The sequence below is a fragment of the Pongo pygmaeus genome, chromosome 2 (assembly GCF_028885625.2).
Source record: "Pongo pygmaeus isolate AG05252 chromosome 2, NHGRI_mPonPyg2-v2.0_pri, whole genome shotgun sequence".
In the NCBI taxonomy this organism is placed as follows: Eukaryota; Metazoa; Chordata; class Mammalia; order Primates; family Hominidae; genus Pongo; species Pongo pygmaeus.
Window position 1 is genome coordinate 54,570,387 of NC_085930.1, and position 17,485 is coordinate 54,587,871.

Below are 17,485 nucleotides of genomic sequence, written 5' to 3' on the forward strand. Positions count from 1 at the left end.
AGTTCTTGTCAATTTTTACTTGTGTATTTTAAAACTCTATTAGGTCAATAAACAAACACATCCTTTTGATGAACTGACTTTTTTATGATTATGAAATAACCTTCTTTAGCACTAGAAATATTCTTTGTTCTGTAACTTACTTTATCTGATACTAATACAGGTACTTCAACTTTCTGTAGTATAAGCATGGTATATCTTGTTCCACCCCATTACTTTTAACCTACTTGTGTCTTTATATCTAAGGTGCATTTCTGGTAGACAGCATACAGTAGGCTTGTACTTTTTAAATCCAATCTGTCAATCTGTCTTTTAACTTTAGTTTTTCCACATTTACATCTAATATAGATAGGTTTAAATCTACCACTTGGTTTTGTTTCTCCTTTGTTCTTTTTTTTTTTTTTACTTCCTTCTTCTGGATTGCATATTTTTCAATGATTCATTTTTATTGCCTTTGTTGGCTTATCAGCTGTAAATTCTTTGTTTTGCTATTTTCTTCATTGCTTTGAGGTTCAAAGTATACATTTCAATTTATCACAGTCTTATCACTTATCACAGTGATATTATACCACTTCATGTATAGTATAAGAGCCTTAAATCAGTATACTTCCATTTATCTCCTCCCAGCCTTAATGCCTTTTTGGAATACATTCTACTTATACACATGTTCCTCAAATACATTATTATTTTTGCATAGGCAAACATATTATAGATATATTAAAATAATATAAGAAAAACTATCTTATATGTTTATGTAATCACCATTTCCGATACTCTATTTCTTTGTGTAGATGAATTTCCCTTCTGATGGAAGGACCTCCTTGAATATTTTTTGTAGTGTTGATCTGCTGGTGATTTCTGAAGAAGTATTTCATCTTTGCTTTTGAATATATTTCTGCTGAGCATAAAATTCTAATTTGACAGTTTTCTTTTTCAGTATTCAACTGTCTTTTTACTTGTGTTGTTTCTGATAAGAAAGTTGCTGTCATTCTTATCTCTATTTCTCTATATAATGTTTTTTCATCTCTGGTTGCTTTTAAGATTTTTCTCTTTATCACTGGTTTGAGCATTTTGATTACGATGTGCCTCAATGTGGAATTTTCTTCATATTTATTGCCCTTGGGGTTTGATGACCTTTTTGAATCTGCATGTTTATAGTTTTCATCAAATTTGGAAAATGTTAAGCCATAACTTCTTCACACATTTTTTTGTGACCCTACTGCCTGCTTTACGTACTCTGATTACACCTATGTAAGGTTGTTCAAGTTGTCCCACAGTTCACTGATATGCTTTTCTTTCCTCTTGTTTCTTTTTTGTTTCATTTTGGATAGTTTCTACTGATATGCCTTAAAGTTCACTAATCTGCAATGTTAATCTGCTGTTAATCCCATCCAGTGTATTTTTCATCGCAGATATTGTAGATTTCATGTCTAGAAATTCACTTTGAGTCTTATATGTCTGTATTCAACATTTTTAAATATATGGAATATGGTTATAATAACTAGTGTCCTTGTCTGTTAATTCCAACATATCTATCAGTCTTGATTAATTCTTCTCATTTTAGATCCTGTTTTCTTGTTTATTTGCATGCCCAGTATTTCAGTACCAGTAAAATCAAATCACCTGTTGAATCGTAGTATGTTTTGTAGCATAGTCATGACTGTAGAATCTATCAGTTTGCAGTAACTGCAAGAAATAGTCATTTTACAGTAATAAAGAAATTGAAAAAAAGTCATCAAAGCAAATATTCTATGATGGCACAAGTGGGATTTTTCTCATCCTTTTTAAAGCCAAATCGAAGGATAGCCATTTCTAGTGAACTTTCTACTTTTGTATAACCTACAATAAAATAAATTTTAAAACACAGCCAGGTTCAATAACCACATGCAGTTAAGTTACTTGGAAACAGTTTGACCCTTTTGGGTCTTGCTTTTATGATCTGGAATAGTGCTCGTTCTAATGCTAATTATTCCTCACTACTGGGGTAAAACCTTCCTGAACACTCTACCCAATGACCCACTGTTTATGAGGCTTTCCAGTTTGGCTGTTGGAAACAGGCATTATTTCTGGCCCTGTGTGAGCTCCTTGCACTGTTCCTTTTAATCCTTTTGGATTATTGTTATCCCTGGCATTGGGTAGTTCCTTACAATGTGCAGATCAGTACTCTACTTAATACTTGAAGGATACCCTCTGCAGATCTCTGGGGTTCTCTATGTGTATAGCTCTCTTCTCTAGTATTCTGACTGTGAACTCTAGCCATTTTGTTCTCTCCAGACTCTGAGCTCTATCGCTTCAACTCAAGCTGGCTGGGATGCCTCTCCCAATACTTCAACCTGGAAACTCTCAATACTGTAAGTTAGAGCAATTGTAAGATTCACCTTGTTGATTCCTTTTTCTCTGAGCTTACTTTCTTTCACTGACTGATATCCAGTTTCTCAAAAAATTATGTTCCATGTTTTTGTCCTTTTTTTCAGGTGGGAGGATAAATGCATCCCTACTATTCCATCTTGATCAGAAGTGGAAGTAAAGTCCTGATGATTTTAATTCATTATTTTAAAAACTCCATATCCCAGGTACTAATGCCCAAGGACAAGATATCATTACTTCACTTGGACTACTATGACTTTTTTGTATAGAGTTTTCTTCCCCTTAATCTACCTTCACATAGTCACCAGAGTAACAAACTGAAATGTAATCTGACCACTTTTGTCTACTTTAAAAATCTTCAGAAATTGCTGGGGAGGAGCCAAGATGGCCGAATCGGAACAGGTCTGGGCTACAGCTCACAGCATGAGCGACGCAGAAGATGGGTGATTTCTGCATTTCCATCTGAGGTACTGGGTTCATCTCACTAAGGAGTGCCAGACAGTAGGCGCAGGACAGTGGGTGCAGCGCACCGTGCACCAGCCGAAGCAGGGCGAGGCATTGCCTCACTCGGGAAGTGCAAGGGATCAGAGAGTTCCCTTTCCTGCTCAAGGAAAGGGGTGACAGATGGCACCTGGAAAATCGGGTCACTCCCACCCGAATACCGCGCTTTTCCGACGGGCTTAGGAAACGGCGCACCAGGAGATTATATCCCGCACCTGGCTCAGAGGGTCCTACGCCCACGGAGTCTCGCTGATTGCTAGCACAGCAGTCTGAGATCAAACTGCAAGGCGGGAGCGAGGCTGGGGGAGGGGCGCCTGCCATTGCCCAGGCTCACTTAGGTAAACAAAGCAGCTGGGAAGCTCCAACTGGGTGGAGCCCACCACAGCTCAAGGAGGCCTGCCTGCCTCTGTAGGCTCCACCTCTAGGGGCAGGGCACAGACAAACAAAAAGACAGCAGTAACCTCTGCAGACTTAAATGGCCCTGTCTGACAGCTTTGAGGAGAGCAGTGGTTCTCCCAACAAGCAGCTGGAGATCTGAGAACGGGCAGACTGCCTCCTCAAGTGGGTCCCTGACCCCTGACCCCCGAGCAGCCTAACTGGGAGGCACTCGCTAGTAGGGGCAGACTGACACCTCACACGGCCGAGTACTCCTCTGAGACAAAACTTCCAGAGGAATGATCAGACAGCAGCATTCGCGGTTCACGAAAATCCGCTGTTCTGCAGCCACCGCTGCTGATACCCAGGCAAACAGGGCCTGGAGTGGACCTCTACCAAACTCCAACCTGCAGCTGAGGGTCCTGTCTGTTAGAAGGAAAACTAACAAAAAGAAAGGACATCCACACCAAAAACCCATGTGTACATCACCATCATCAAAGACCAAAAGTAGATAAAACCACAAAGATGGGGAAAAAACAGAGCACAAAAACTGGAAACTCTAAAAAGCAGAGCGCCTCTCCTCCTCCAAAGGAACGCAGTTCCTCACCAGCAACGGAACAAAGCTGGATGGAGAATGACTTTGTCAAGTTGAGAGAAGAACGCTTCAGACGATCAAACTACTCTGAGCTACAGGAGGAAATTCAAACCAAAGGCAAAGAAGTTAAAAACTTTGAAAAAAATTTAGACGAATGTATAACTAGAATAACCAATACAGAGAAGTGCTTAAAGGAGCTGAGGGAGCCGAAAGCCAAGGCTTGAGAACTACGTGAAGAATGCAGAAGCCTCAGGAGCCGATGCGATCAAATGGAAGAAAGGGTATCAGTGATGGAAGATGAAATGAATGAAATGAAGCAAGAAGGGAAGTTTAGAGAAAAAAGAATAAAAAGAAACGAACAAAGCCTCCAAGAAGTATGGGACTATGTGAAAAGACCAAATCTGCATCTGACTGGTGTAAGTGAAAGTGACAGGGAGCATGGAACCAAGTTGGAAAACACTCTGCAGGATACTATCCAGGAGAACTTCCCCAATCTAGCAAGGCAGACCGACATTCAGATTCAGGAAATACAGAGAACGCCACAAAGATACTCCTCGAGAAGGGCAACTCCAAGACACATAATTGTCAGATTCACCAAAATTGAAATGAAGGAAAAAATGTTAAGGGCAGTCAGAGAGAAAGGTCGGGTTACCCACAAAGGGAAGTCCATCAGACTAACAGTGGATCTCTCAGCAGAAACTCTACAAGCCAGAAGAGAGTGGGGGCCAATATTCAACATTCTTGAAGAAGAGAATTTTCAACCCAGAATTTCATATCCTGCCAAACTAAGCTTCATAAGTGAAGGAGAAATAAAATCCTTTACAGACAAGCAAATGCTGTGAGATTTTGTCACCACCAGGCCTGCCCTAAAAGAGCTCCTGAAGGAAGCACTAAACATGGAAAGGAACAACTGGTACCAGCCACTGCAAAAGGATGCCAAAATGTAAAGACCATCGAGACTAGGAAGAAACTGCATCAACTAACGAGCAAAATAACCAGCTAACATCATAATGACAGGATCAAATTCACACATAACAATATTAACTTTAAATGTAAATGGACTAAACGCTCCAATTAAAAGACACAGACTGGCAAATTGGATAAAGAGTCAAGACCCATTCAGTGTGCTGTATTCAGGAAACCCATCTCATGTGCAGAGACACACACAGGCTCAAAATAAAAGGATGGAGGAAGATCTACCAAGCAAATGGAAAATAAAAAAAGGCAGGGGTTGCAATCCTAGTCACTGATAAAACAGACTTTAAACCAACAAAGATCAAAAGAGACAAAGAAGGCCATTACATAATGGTAAAAGGATCAATTCAACAAGAAGAGCTAACTATCCTAAATATATATGCACCCAATACAGGAGCACCTAGATTCATAAAGCAAGTTCTGAGTGACCTACAAAGAGACTTAGACTCCCACACATTAATAATGGGAGACTTTAACACCCCACTGTCAACATTAGACAGATCAACGAGACAGAAAGTTAACAAGCATACCCAGGAATTGAACTCAGCTGTGCACCAAGCAGACCTAATAGACATCTACAGAACTCTCCACCCCAAATCAACAGAATATACATTTTTTTCAGCACCATACCACACCTATTCCAAAATTGACCACATAGTTGGAAGTAAAGCTCTCCTCAGCAAATGTAAAAGAACAGAAATTATAACAAACTGTCTCTCAGACCACAGTGCAATCAAACTAGAACTCAGGATTAAGAAACTCACTCAAAACGGCTCAACTACATGGAAACTGAACAACCTGCTCCTGAATGACTACCGGGTACATAACGAAATGAAGGCAGAAATAAAGATGTTCTTTGAAACCAACGAGAACAAAGACACAACATACCAGAATCTCTGGGACACATTCAAAGCAGTGGGTAGAGGGAAATTCATAGCACTAAATGCCCACAAGAGAAAGCAGGAAAGATCCAAAATTGACACCCTAACATCACAATTAAAAGAACTAGAAAAGCAAGAGCAAACACATTCAAAAGCTAGCAGAAGGCAAGAAATAACTAAAATCAGAGCAGAACTGAAGGAAATAGAGACAAAAAAAACCCTTCACAAAATTAATGAATCCAGGAGCTGGTTTTTTGAAAGGATCAACAAAATTGATAGACCACTAGCAAGACTAATAAAGAAAAAAAGAGAGAAGAATGAAATAGAGGCAATAAAAAATGATAAAGGGAATATCACTACCGATCCCACAGAAATACAAACTACCATCAGAGAATACTACAAACACCTCTACACAAATGAACTAGAAAATCTAGAAGAAATGGATACATTCCTGGACACATACACTCTCCCAAGACTAAACCAGGAAGAAGTTGAATCTCTGAATAGACCAATAACAGGCTCTGAAATTGTGGCAATAATCAATAGCTTACAAACCAAAAAGAGTCCAGGACCAGATGGATTCCCAGCCGAATTCTACCAGAGGTACAAGGAGGAACTGGTACCATTCCTTCTGAAACTATTCTAATCAATAGAAAAAGAGGGAATCCTCCCTAACTCATTTTATGAGGCCAGCATCATCCTGATACCAAAGCCGGGCAGAGACACAACCAAAAAACAGAATTTGAGACCAATATCCTTGATGAACATTGATGCAAAAATCCTCAATAAAATACTGGCAAACCGAATCCAGCAGCACATCAAAAAGCTTATCCACCAAGATCAAGTAGGCTTCATCTCTGGGGTGCAAGGCTGGTTCAATATACACAAATCAATAAATGTAATCCAGCATATAAACAGAACCAAAGACAAAAACCACATGATTATCTCAATAGATGCAGAAAAGGCCTTTGACAAAATTCAACAACCCTTCATGCTAAAACCTCACAATAAATTAGGTATTGATGGGATGTATCTCAAAATAATAAGAGCTATCTATGACAAACCCACAGCCAATATCATACTGAATGGGCAAAAACTGGAAGCATTCCCTTTGAAAACTGGCACAAGACAGGGATGCCCTCTCTCACCACTCCTATTCAACAGTGTTGGAAGTTCTGGCCAGGGCAATCAGGCAGGAGAAGGAAATCAAGGGTATTCAATTAGGAAAAGAGGAAGTCAAATTGTCCCTGTTTGCAGACGACATGATTGTATATCTAGAAAACCCCATTGTCTCAGCCCAAAATCTCCTTAAGCTGATAAGCAACTTCAGCAAAGTCTCAGGATACAAAATGAATGTACAAAAATCACAAGCATTCTTATACACCAATAACAGACAAACAGAGAGCCAAATCATGAGTGAACTCCCATTCACAATTGCTTCAAAGAGAATAAAATACCTAGGAATCCAACTTACAAGGGATGTGAAGGACCTCTTCAAGGAGAACTACAAACCACTGCTCAATGAAATAAAAGAGGATACAAACAAATGGAAGAACATTCCATGCTCATGGGTAGGAAGAATCAATATCATGAAAATGGCCATACTGCCCAAGGTAATTTATAGATTCAATGCCATCCCCATGAAGCTACCAATGACTTTCTTCACAGAATTGGAAAAAACTACTTTAAAGTTCATATGGAACCAAAAAAGAGCCCGCATCGCCAAGTCAATCCTAAGCCAAAAGAACAAAGCTGGAGGCATCATGCTACCTGACTTCAAACTATACTACAAGGCTGCAGTAACCAAAACAGCATGGTACTGGTACCAAAACAGAGATATAGATCAATGGAACAGACTAGAGCCGTCAGAAATAACACCGCATAGCTACAACTATCTGATCTTTGACAAACCTGACAAAAACAAGGAATGGGGAAAGGATTCCCTATTTAATAAATGGTGCTGGGAAAACTGGCTAGCCATATGTAGAAAGCTGAAACTGGATCCCTTCCTTACACCTTATACAAAAATTAATTCAAGATGGATTAAAGACTTAAATGTTAGATTTAAAACCATAAAAACCCTAGAAGAAAACCTAGGCATTACCATTCAGGACACAGGCATGGGCAAGGACTTCATGTCTAGAACACCAAAAGCAATGGCAACAAAAGCCAAAATTGACAAATGGGATCTAATTAAACTCAAGAGCTTCTGCACAGCAAAGGAAACTACCATCAGAGTGAACAGGCAACCTACAAAATGGGAGAAAATTTTCACAACCTACTCATCTGACAAAGGGCTAATATCCAGAATCTACAATGAACTCAAACAAATTTACAAGAAAAAAACAAACAACCCCATCAAAAAGTGGGCAAAGGGTATGAACAGACAATTCTCAAAAGGAGACATTTGTGCAGCCAAAAGACACATGAAAAAATGCTCATCATCACTGGCCATCAGAGAAATGCAAATCAAAACCACAATGAGATACCATCTCACACCAGTTGGAATGGCAATCATTAAAAAGTCAGGAAACAACAGGTGCTGGAGAGTATGTGGAGAAATAGGAACACTTTTACACTCTTGGTGGGACTGTAAACTAGTTCAACCATTGTGGAAGTCAGTGTGGCGATTCCTCAGGGATCTAGAACTAGAAATACCATTTGACCCAGCCATCCCATTCTGGGTATATACCCAAAGGACTATAAATCATGCTGCTATAAAGACACATGCACACGTATGTTTATTGCGGCACTATTCACAATAGCAAAGACTTGGAACAAACCCAAATGTCCAACAGTGATAGACTGGATTAAGAAAATGTGGCACATATACACCATGGAATACTATGCAGCCATAAAAAATGATGAGTTCATGTCCTTTGTAGGGACATGGATGAAATTGGAAATCATCATTCTCAGTAAACTATCGCAAGGACAAAAAACCAAACACCGCATGTTCTCACTCATAGATGGGAATTGAACAATGAGAACACACGGACACAGGAAGGGGAACATCACACTCTGGGGACTGTTGTGGGGTGGGGGGAGTGGGGAGGGATAGCATTAGGAGATATACCTAATGCTAAATGATGAGTTAATGGGTGCAGCACACCAGCATGGCACATGTATACATATGTAACTAACCTACACATTGTGCACATGTACCCTAAAACTTAAAGTATAATAATAATAAAAAAAAGAGGAAAAAAAAAAAGAACATAAAAAAAAAAATCTTCAATGGTCCCTGTTGTCTATAGGATTAGACTCCATTCCCTTAACACAGCACATAAATTCTTCATGACTTTGAGTCTCAGCCAAGCTTGCTAGTAACCTCCCTATATGGAAATTTATATCCCAACAATAATGAATTTGTACCTACTTTTCATCCTCAGCATGTTGTTTCTTATCTCTGTGCTTTTGCTTATGTTGCCTGGAAATACTGCTTTCTCTTTCTCCTCTTCCTCCCTGGCCAATATACTATCCTTGAAGTTTCATCTCAGATATTACCTTCTCCAGGAAGCACCTCCCCTCGGTTTGGGTTATTAACATTTATGGTCACTTTTAATATTGTAACTTAATGTATACAATGACGTTTGTGTGTCTGTCTTTTCCATTCTATTGTAAGCTCTTTGAAGACAAGGTTTATATCTTAATCAACTCTATAACTGCAATGACACACAGCAGCTGCATAATAAATTCATACTAAACTGAAAGAATGGATTATTTCAATTGTGTATACTCTGCTCTTTCATTTTACCCTGAATAATTGCCAGTTGCTTCTTTTATACCCTTCTTGAGCATCTGTAAAAATACCGAGCTTGAAGTTTATTAAATAAATGTGATTAAACATTTTTTGTTGTGATCTCAATATTTTTATTCAGATTATCACACTAATTCTCTTCTTTAAGCCTGAGATTTGAGCTAAAATCTTAAGCTCTGTTATAACGTATCAATTTAATAATAAATTTCCAGTCTTTTGTAGTATTTTATATTAATTTTTTTCTGAAAGACAATGGTGATGGAACTTCAGCATTATATATAAGTATATAGTGCATATACTTGTATATACATTATATGCAAGTCATATGCAGTCAATTTTAGCAAAATTGGAATAAAATTGGTAATGCTTCTGATAAAAAAAAAAAAACAGTAACATTTTGTAAAAACCAAGTCACCTGTTGATCTGTAGTATATTCTGTAGCATCATCATGACTGCAGATCCTATTTGGACATTGTCAGCTTGCAGTAAATGTAAGAAATGATCACTTTGTAGTACTAAAGGAAAAGAAAAAAAAAGAAAGATTAAAGATTTTATGATAACAATGGAAGATTTTGTTCTTTTCAAATCAAATCAAAGCATGACCATCTCTGCTAAACTTTCTGACTTTGTAGACTTTACAATAAAGAAGACTTTAAGATGTAAAATTCATGGCAATTTTAAATAGCCATAAATAAGTCATTTCATTTTTATGAATATAGTCAGAAAATAGGCATAAATACTAAGCTAAGAATCTACTGTTATCTCTCTTTAAATTGAAAATATCGTATCCTAAATCTGAATCTTTTTCTTCTATCAATGAATTTCAGTGAATAAAAACAAATTTCCTGCAAAGACAGAATATAAGGAAATGGAAATGGCACAGATGACTATAAGTGGTTGCTCACATCCTTAAAAAATTTAATTTTGTGACATACTGTTTTATATAATAATGAATACACTAACTACAAAAATTTCCTTTTATTGATTTGTAATCTTTAAGCTCTGAGCAGCCAGTTATAACGATTTAGCACTGGATACTCATACAAGTTGCTTAACCTCTTAGAAACTATTTCTTCATCTGTAAAACTAGAAATAATAGCTCTCACATGAGCTAATGTAAAATATCGTAGAACAGGGAACATTTCTAATAAATGTCAGTTTCCATTCCATTCCATGCTCAATAACTAAGCATAACTACCAAAGGTATTAGTTATACTAACTGAAAGTAGTTGCCTTTGGAAAATGAGAAATGGAATGGGCATGAGGGTCAGGGATTGTGTGTGTTTTAATGATCCTTATAGAACTATTTGACTCTTTAAATTATGTGCATGCAATGATTCTGAGGAGAAAAGCTAAAAGTAAAATTTCAGTTCAAGTATTACTTAAAAAATATTCTTAAAGTGTTACATCTATATTAGATGAAATTTTTCTAGGCAGAGCACCATGAATGTAACTAAGAATTATTCTTTCAGTCTTAAGAAAACATAAAACTCATACATGTTTATATCTCTCAATGTAAACAGAAATAGCCTATAACTTCCAAGTTTACTAAAAAGTCATTAAATAAAAGCTTATTCTTACTTGGATAGTTAGACTATATGAGTTAAATCATATCCACCCTGAACATAGGGATTTCTCTCATGATAGGTCTAAAACACTGACTGTAATCTTTTAAACTTAGAAGTTATTTTCAGGAATAAACTGCTCAAATTATCATTTGTCTTCATCTTAGATTTGCTAAACAGAAAAAGCTAAAGTTTTATTTCAACAGTATTCTCCTTAATATTCACATTGTTGATGTTGGCTATGTAAAACTGGAATATCCATTTTAAAAAATTGTGAGCTTATTTCAACATGGTTTCATTTCAGTGTGGTTATCTGCACAGTTAATGTGGCATTTGTTTTTGGAAAAAAAGATCAAACTGTTAGCAGTTGACTCTACAATAGCTATTAGTTACATTAAAATCTTTTCTCTTACCATTCTGAATAAGTTCAACATGGCCTCCCAAAAGCCAGAAGAGAGAATCAGTCACAATTTGGAAAAAGTGTAGTAATTCATCTTTTTCTTCAGCCTTAACATAAAAGATAAGCCCAGTTTACTTTTCTATAGTTTTTTTTTTTTTTTTTTTTTTTAAGGAGACTTCTCTCTGGGGAGTTAGAGGATACAGTTTCTGGATTGAACTTCGCTATTTATGAGGGAAATGATTTTGTTGCCTTTAGTTTCTTAATTTGTAAAACTTGTGGTTACAGGATAGTAATATCTACTAGAAATAGTTGTTATCCAGATAAAATAAAACAATATAAGTAGTGTAAGGGCTACAAGTTGATACACTAGGATTTCTTAATACTTGCTATGCATCAGAATCACCTGTTGAGCTTCTTAAACACATCTATGCACAAGCTTTAGTTCAAATATACTGAATTTGAATCTCCAAAGGCAGTTGGGATATCTGTACTTGCACAAAGTTAGGTGGTTGATTTGGTTATACAACTTGGGTGAAAATAACTGCAATATGCAAATGTAGATGTCAGCATGAGAAGCATTATTAATAGTGTATTTCAGTTCCAATTTCTACTCATAAGTTTAGGAGGGCGGAGATCATGTCATTTAGCTCCCCATACAAACTCAGTTTCTAGGACAGTTCTGACACATAGTCAATGTTCAATCAACATTTAGTCAACAAATAAATGACAATTTTTTCTGGCTCTTCCTTTCTGGAAAGTAGGATGAGAAATTATTATAAATTAGAGTGCCACAAGGAGAAATAAGAAGTATAGATTCCATTTACAATTTTGTCATTTATTGGCCATGTAACTTTAGTGGAACATTGGATAAAGGTCACTAATCTCATCCATGTCCTGAATGTTTGTACTATAGCCCAAAAGTAATGATGAGACCAGCAAAAATATTATGATTGCCATGATTATTCTTTATAATAATGAAAGTATTTTCTTTCTAATATTCTAGCACAGAGCTACATAGGTATTTAGTAAACTGACAAGTGCTGACTTGAATATAACAATGGAAAAAAAAAACCCATAAGAAACGTCACATTAGAGCAAGAATCCTTTTATGCTTTTAGTTCAGGAAACTACCTTTGCCAGAGTTTTACCTCAAGATACATCAGAAAGGGCATGGTAATTCTCATTGTTGTCAATCCCAAAAGATAGTGTTGTACTCTTAGACTTCCTACTTTCCTTAAAATGCATGTGAGATAATGTCACCCACAAATTCATTGTTCCTGAGGCAGGTTAACAAAATTTACCTTTAAATCAAAATTATCACATACACTCACACAAAACCACTTTGTATTTTAGGCCAGAACATGTATGTCCCACCATATGATCTACTAACTACGTACTATCTAATTAAAACAAAAATCTGATTGAAAAGCTCCTAGGTAAATAGACTAATAAATTAATTCAAGTTTTTGTCACATCTTTTTTATGCCCCTGTTTTAATTTTGCCCTGTGGTTAAGTGGCCTTACTTTTTCTGTAGCCAATTAATTCTTGGATAACATTAAAGAATCTTTTATCTCAATAAAAATACAATAATAAAGGACAGAAAAATATTATGAAAAGCATTAAGGATTCTATAAATGAAAATAATTAACTGAATAAGTATATTTATAATGAAAGTAATATACAAATACATAACATATTAATACATAATTTTAATAATATATAAGGAAAAAGAATTATTAATGCTCTTAAATAGGAATATTAAATAAAGGTGCTTTGAAGAAAAGATAAAGCTTACATAATGGTCTGAGCTATTAATGGGACAGAAATTATTTTACAAATGAGGAAAATGAGATACAGTGAAATCCAGTGATTTGCTATAGAACCTAGAGTTAGTTTGTGGCACAGCCAGCAAAAGAAATCAAATCCAACATAATTCCTATAGTTTATGTGACTTCAACTAACCTGAATTAAACTAAATCTAGCAAATATTTATTTAGTGCTAACATCCCACAAAATGCCAGTGGAGAAATCAGAAATGGAATTTGTAACCTATTACATGGAACACATACGCTCTACCACTGAGTTAAATTCTCTGCCAGGGGGATCTGGCAAGATGGTTGAAGGGGAACAGCTCTGGTCTGAAGCTCTCAGCCATACCAATGCAGAAGGCAGTGATTCTGCATTTCCAACTGAGGTACCCAGTTCATCTCAATGGGACTGGTTAGACAATGGGCGCAGCCCACAGATGGCAAGCAGAAGCAGAGTGGCGCATTGCCTCACCTGGGAAGTGCAAGAGGCTGGGGACCTCCCTCCCCTAGCCAAGGGAAGGGAGGGACTGTGCTATCCGGCCCAGATACTAAGTTTTTCCCATGGATTTTGCAACCCACAGACCAGGAGATTCCCTGTGTGCCTAAACCACCAGGGCCCTGGGTTTCAAGCACAAAATTGGTCAGCTGTTTGGGCAGACACTGAGCTAGCTGCAGGAGTTTCTTTTTATACCTCAGTGGTGGCTAAAACCCTAGCAAGACAGACTGTTCACTCCCCTGGAAAGGGGTCTGAAGCCAAGGAGCCAAGAGGTCTTGTTCAGCGGGTCCAGCTCCCACGGAGCCCAGCAAGCTAAGAACCACTGGCTTGAAATTCTCGCTCCCAGCACAGCAGTCTGAAGTCGACCAACCTGAGACAATTGAGCTTGGTGGTGGGAAGGGCATCCACCATTACTGAGGCTTGAGTAGGCAGTTTTCCCCTCACAGTGTTAAGGACGCCACTGGGAAGTTTGGACTGGGTGGAACTCACTGCAGCACAGCAAGGCAGCTGTGGCCAGACTGCCTCTCTAGATTCCTCCTCACTGGGCAAGTCATCTCTGAAACAAAGGCAGCAGCCCCAGTAAGAGGCTTATACATAAAACTCCCATCTCCCTGGGACAGAGCACCTGGGGACAGGGGAGACTGTGGGTGCAGTTTCAGCAGACTTAAATGTTCCTGCCTGCCACCTCTGAAGAGAGCGGCGCATCTCCAAGCACAACTGATATACTGAATTTGAATTTGTTAGTGCCAGAGCTCTGCTAAGGAACAGAATGCCTCCTCAAGTGGGTCCCTGAGCCCGTGCCTCCAGACTGGGAGACACCTCCATACAGGAGAGCTCTGGCAGGCATCAGGTGGGTGCCACTCTGAGACGAAGCTTCCAGAGGAAGGAGCTGAGAGTAATATTTGCTGTTCTGCAGCCTCTGCTGCTGATACCCAGGCAAACAGGGTCTGGAGTGGACCTCCAGCAAACTCCAGCAGACCTGCAGAAGAGGGACCTCTTAGAAGGAAAACTAACAAACAGAAAGCAATAACATCAACATCAACAAAAAGGAAACCCACACAAAATCCCCATCCAAAGGTCATCAGCATAGAAGATCAAAGGTAGATAAACCCACGAAGATGAAGAAAAACCAGCACAAACAGGCTGAACATTCCAAAAACCAGAACGCCTCTTCTCCACCAAATGATCGCGATTCCTCCCCAGCAAGGGCACAAAAGTGGACCAAGAATGAGTTTGATGAATTAACAGAAGTAGGCTTCGGAAGGTGGGTAATAACAAACTCCTCTGAGCTGAAGGAGCATGTTCTAATCCAGTGTAAGGAAGCTAAGAACCTTGAAAAAAGGTTAGACAAATTGCTAACTAGAATAACCAGTTTAGAGGAGAACATAAATGACCTGATGGAGCTGAAAAACACAGCACGAGAACTTCATGAAGCATACACAAGTATCAACAGCCAAATTGATCAAGGAGAAGGAAGGATATAAGACAATGAAGATCAACTTAATGAAATAAAGTGTGTGGCAGCCAAGATGGCCAAATAGGAACAGCTCCGGTCTACAGCTCACAGCATGAGCGACGCAGAAGACGGGTGATTTCTGCATTTCCATCTGAGGTACTGGGTTCATCTTACTAGGGAGTGCCAGACAGTGAGCGCAGGACAGTGGGTGCAGTGCACCGTGCGCCAGCCAAAGCAGGGCGAGGCATTGCCTCACTCGGGAAGTGCAAGGGGTCAGGCAGTTCCCTTTCCTAGTCAAAGAAAGGGGTGACAGACGGCACTGGAAAATCGGGTCACTCCCACCCTAATACTGCGCTTTTCCAATGGGATTAAAAAACGGCGCACCAGGAGATTATATCCCGCACCTGGCTCAGAGGGTCCTAAACCCACCGAGTCTCGCTGATTGCTAGCACAGCAGCCTGAGATCAAACAGCAAGGTGGCAGCGAGGCTGGGGAAGGGGCACACGCCATTGCCCAGGATCACTTAGGTAAACAAAGCAGCTGGGAAGCTCCAACTGGGTGGAGCCCACCACAGCTCAAGGAGGCCTGCCTGACTCTGTAGGCTCCACCTCTAGGGGCAGGGCACAGACAAACAAAAAGACAGCAGTAACCTCTGCAGACTTAAATGGCCCTGTCTGACAGCTTTGAGGAGAGCAGTGGTTCTCCCAACAAGCAGCTGGAGATCTGAGAACGGGCAGACTGCCTCCTCAAGTGGGTCCCTGATCCCTGACCCCCGAGCAGCCTAACTGGGAGGCACCCGCCAGTAGGGGCAGACTGACACCTCACACGGCCGGGTACTCCTCTGAGACAAAACTTCCAGAGGAATGATCAGACGGCAGCATTCGCGGATCACGAAAATCCGCTGTTCTGCAGCCACTGCTGCTGATACCCAGGCAAACAGGGCCTGGAGTGGACCTCTACCAAACTCCAACACACCTGCAGCTGAGGGTCCTGTCTGTTAGAAGGAAGACTAACAAACAGAAAGGACATCCACACCAAAAACCCATCTGTACATCACCATCATCAAAGACCAAAAGTAGATAAAACCACAAAGATGGGGAAAAAACAGAGCACAAAAACTGGAAACTCTAAAAAGCAGAGCGCCTCTCCTCCTCCAAAGGAACGCAGTTCCTCACCAGCAACGGAACAAAGCTGGACGGAGAATGACTTTGTCAAGTTGAGAGAAGAACGCTTCAGACGATCAAACTACTCTGAGCTACAGGAGGAAATTCAAACCAAAGGCAAGGAAGTTAAAAACTCTGAAAAAAATTTAGACGAATGTATAACTAGAATAACCAATACAGAGAAGTGCTTAAAGGAGCTGAGGGAGCCGAAAGCCAAGGCTCGAGAACTACGTGAAGAATGCAGAAGCCTCAGGAGCCGATGCTATCAACTGGAAGAAAGGGTATCAGTGATGGAAGATGAAATGAATGAAATGAAGCGAGAAAGGAAGTTTAGAGAAAAAAGAATAAAAAGAAACGAACAAAGCCTCCAAGAAGTATGGGACTATGTGAAAAGACCAAATCTACGTCTGATTGGTGTACCTGAAAGTGACAGGGAGAATGGAACCAAGTTGGAAAACACTCTGCAGGATATTATCCAGGAGAACTTCCCCAATCTAGCAAGGCAGACCAACATTCAGATTCAGGAAATACAGAGAATGCCACAAAGATACTCCTGGAGAAGGGCAACTCCAAGACATATAATTGTCAGATTCACCAAAGATGAAATGAAGGAAAAAATGTTAAGGGCAGTCAGAGAGAAAGGTCGGGTTACCCACAAAGGGAAGTCCATCAGACTAACAGCGGATATCTCGGCAGAAACTCTACAAGCCAGAAGAGAGTGGGGGCCAATATTCAACATTGTTAAAGAAAAGAATTTTCAACCCAGAATTTCATATCCAGCCAAACTAAGCTTCACAAGTGAAGGAGAAATAAAATCCTTTACAGACAAGCAAATGCTGTGAGATTTTGTCACCACCAGGCCTGCCCTAAAAGAGCTCCTGAAGGAAGCACTAAACATGGGAAGGCACAACCGGTACAAGCCGCTGCAAAATCATGCTAAAATGTAAAGACCATCAAGACTAAGAAGAAACTGCATCAACTAACGAGCAAAATAACCAGCTAACATCATAATGACAGGATCAAATTCACACATAACAATATTAACTTTAAATGTAAATGGACTAAATGCTCCAATTAAAAGATGCAGACTGGCAAACTGGATAAAGAGCCAAGACCCATCAGTGTGCTGTATTCAGGAAACCCAT

At 39.3% G+C, this 17,485-nt stretch overlaps 1 protein-coding gene across 1 annotated transcript in view; it reads right to left on the reverse strand.

Moving 5' to 3' along the window:
- IQCB1 (IQ motif containing B1) overlaps window positions 1-17,485 on the reverse strand; it is a 76,669-nt gene that overhangs the window by 32,868 nt on the left and 26,316 nt on the right. The window contains exons 6-7 of the mRNA XM_063662605.1: window positions 11,430-11,523; window positions 9,867-9,966 (exon numbers count right to left, since the gene is read on the reverse strand). Coding sequence (XP_063518675.1) covers window positions 9,867-9,966; window positions 11,430-11,523 — 194 coding nt within the window. The remainder of the gene's footprint in view (window positions 1-9,866; window positions 9,967-11,429; window positions 11,524-17,485) is intronic.